The 3,571-nt window shown below is 33.1% G+C and overlaps 1 protein-coding gene across 1 annotated transcript; it reads left to right on the top strand.

Annotated features, from left to right (window-relative positions):
- Window positions 1–1,658: 1,658 nt before the first annotated feature.
- On the top strand, window positions 1,659–2,530 carry LOC127423636 (double homeobox protein 4-like protein 4). Its single transcript, XM_051668119.1, has 2 exons — window positions 1,659–1,745; window positions 1,859–2,530. The coding sequence occupies exons 1-2, from the start codon at window positions 1,659–1,661 to the stop codon at window positions 2,528–2,530; spliced, it is 759 nt and encodes a 252-aa protein (XP_051524079.1).
- The last annotated feature ends 1,041 nt before the right edge of the window (window positions 2,531–3,571 follow it).

Consider the following 3,571-nt stretch of genomic DNA (forward strand, 5'->3'; position numbering starts at 1 on the left):
GCTTACTAGGCTTAATTATTGAAATAACTGTTTTAATAAGGTCCTTCCAGTGCTGTTTTCAGGTGATCATAAGTAGCTTATGAAATATAAGTGTGCTATTAATTACAATGCTTTCATTATTGTCAAAAAAGTGCCATATAGGGCTAAGTAACTGGGTCTATTCATATTAATAAAGTATATTCACAGCTTCTAAAAGGTATAAATCAATGCTATAGCAGCCATTGTAAACGTTGATGGGGACAAATCAATCAAACTGGCACATTCATCAAACCTATTTGCACCCATCAGTCATGTGTTCTTTCCATTTGATCAAACAGATCATCACAAAATGTTAAAAGGTTAATGCAGAAGAGGATCTATTCCTTTCCTGTATTATATAAAACACAACCTCTTATTTTATGTTGAGCTAAAATTTTATATACAAAACAAACCCTTTTTTTATGATTGAGAGAATGATGGAAATGTTTTATATTATTGTTATATTATAAGTACACTATATGGGTGTTCAAACACTACTATTTTTAGGGTCACAGAATTAAATACAAGCTACCTGGCTTTTCAATGAAAAGAATAATTTAATATATTCAAGGATAAAGCATAAGGTCTATATTAATATAAAAACATAACATTACATGTTTAATGTAACATTTAATTGCACCATAACTGATTGAACATTATTTTCATAGTTTATTTCAGGATATTACTTACATTTTTTAACATTTCAAATAAAAATAAATACTTAATATACAATTTTCACTTATAATGAAATGAAAATATTGATTTTTCAAAATATATATTGGATGCTGATTCACGTTAGTAAAATACATAAATAATAGCAGAAAATTATTATTTTAAATCAATTACACTATCAGTATACATTTTCTATAATATAATATTTTTATATAATGTTTAATATTTATCATTTTTTTATGTATGTCCTGTAACAAGCTTTAATAATGTATATTTCTTTTAAAAGTTTAGTAGTAAGTAGTAATACTTAGTAGTAATTTTACTAAGTATTAAACTAGTGAATCATAAGGAATATTTCTATAAACAGTCTTACAAATTGCCTGTCTGCAATGACAAACAAAATGCCTGTTGAGAATGACAAACAAAGGAGATGGATGAATATCCTGTGGATTAAGGTGTGGCTTGTATTAAAGTGTGAATTTGCCATTAGAGATCATAAAGCTCATTTAATCTTTAAAGTATAGAAGTGTTAGGACAGCAAACCCTGGAACTAAGTGGGCAGGTAGAAATAGTGGCAGCCTTCAGTTTTTAGTCAGAAAATCAAGGAGCAGTAACAAGTATCCAGCTTGACCTACTCAGATCTCATAGAATTATATTCTGAAAGTGACAACCAACAAATTCCTTTTTAGACATGTGGTCTGACTGCATTGGTAAGAATTTATTTTCTTTTTGATGACTTGATATTTCCAGGATTTTTTTTTTTACATATTTTGGAAATATTTGTGTGAATCAGTAATAACATATATATATATATATATATATATATATATATATATATATATATATATATATATATATATATATATATTTACATTCTTACAGCTGAAGATGGACACTCACAGGCCAGTAAGATTGCAGGCCGCAGGAAGAGAACCTGTTTCACGAAAGAGCACTTGGAACTTCTGCGAATGGCTTTCAGTGTGGACCCATATCCTGGTATTAGTGTCAGAGAAAGTCTGTCTCAAGCTACTGGCCTGCCAGAGTCACGCATTCAGGTATGTCAATATTGGTGTATTAATGTATCAAAAACAATATACATAGGAAACAGCTTTTAATGTAACCTTTAAAAGTATAGAAATATGAATATGTAAATGTTTTGGTTTTCCAGGTGTGGTTCCAGAACAAGAGGGCCAGAACCTTGAAGAACAGAGCCATTCAGGTCTCACACCAGCTGGACACAGCCTTTCTTCTGCCTAGCCCTTTCCTACCTCCTCATATGTCCAGTATGGGACTTAATGGACAGCAGAGGAGCATTCCAGAGGCATCCTTTAACATTGCTCAACCTCAGATGCCTGAAACATTTCCACAGCACTTTATGTTTCCATCAAGAGACTACAGCACACCTGCCATCAAACCACAACAAAGCAGACTGATGGGAACCAGCTCTTTTTCTCCTTCTTTGCCCTCTGATCTGCAAACTTTGGCAGACAGCTGGAGCTCGGGAGAAAGCACACAGTCCTCCCCTGAATCTACCTGGAGTCCACCAGCGCATGGTTTTGGGAACTCCTACAAGGATGTGAGTCATATGTCCCTCTACCCACCACCTCCTTACCCCATTGTAAGTGTCAAGTTTGGGTATGCTAGTGGCCTGGAGTCACTGCCATCCTCCCCGTCCTCTACTGATTCTGCATTTTGGGACATGGGATTGGAAAATTGCTCTCCATCTGTACCATACTCTGACTGTAGCAGCCCATGGGACAGGCTTGTTGAGGAGCAGCCTGTGGGCCCACTCCCAGTTCTGTCCACTCAGTGTGTGGATGATGTCCTTGGGGAAATGTAACCAGCCTGATGGATCTTCAATGGCCAGATGGATCTACGGTAATTTTTAAATATGCAGAATCTAGGATTTTTCACCACTACTGAGACTGTTTTACACTGTTTTATCATGAAGTTTGGGATTTAAGTTGCTGCTTTTGAATTGTATTTATTTAGAATCATTATATGGAAAGCATGATATTGTGGAAGTGCAGGTTACAGAGCAATATCAGATATCCACTTTGTACAATAATTTAATGGACTTTATTTATTTTGTGTTTCTACCAAGGAGTAGATTTGAAACAGTACTACTGTTGCTCCAAAGTAATTCTGGACTTATTTATTCTTTATGCTCTTTTCTTGAAGTGTTACAGTGCAGTTTGAGTATTTATTTACATAATGAAGCTTACACAACCTATAATGCCACTTAGTTAAATAATTGTTATTTATTTAAAATAAAATATTGTTGAAATGAATTTGCGTTCTCTGGATTCCTTTAAACGTTCAATGTATATTATATATTTCATAATTTCACTAAAGATGAAATTACAAACAACTTTGTTCACTTTTCATTATTTAACGAAAGACAAAAATGTGTTCAAAATACACAAACCATACATGAATTCTGTAGAGTGAAGTTTCCTTTTGTGCGGAACAAATTATGTAGGCCTATTATTTGTAATATTTTTTGCCTCATATACAAAGATGTCAACCTTCTTTTGTAATAACTTTCTTAATTATTTATTTAATAAATTAGTTATTCATAAGATGAAATGGTCGGAAAGCACTTTTTTATTTATTTTTCCACAGAACAAAATAATAATATAGGACACTAGAATTATGTAAATCAGTAAAGTTTGTATAATTGACCAGATACATAACTTTTTTCTTATTATTTTCTTTTGTTACCCCTGAATATTGTTTTTTATGCGTGTGTTCTGTTTACTGAAACTTAAACATGCTAAATATGCTTGTTGTCGATACAAAAAGTCATTTTATGCGGAACGTTCATTACAGAGAGTCCTGTTTGTCACCGACGGACTCTACCGAACGTAAACAGTTCCGC

This window comes from Myxocyprinus asiaticus, chromosome 32 (assembly GCF_019703515.2).
Source record: "Myxocyprinus asiaticus isolate MX2 ecotype Aquarium Trade chromosome 32, UBuf_Myxa_2, whole genome shotgun sequence".
NCBI lineage: Eukaryota > Metazoa > Chordata > Actinopteri > Cypriniformes > Catostomidae > Myxocyprinus > Myxocyprinus asiaticus.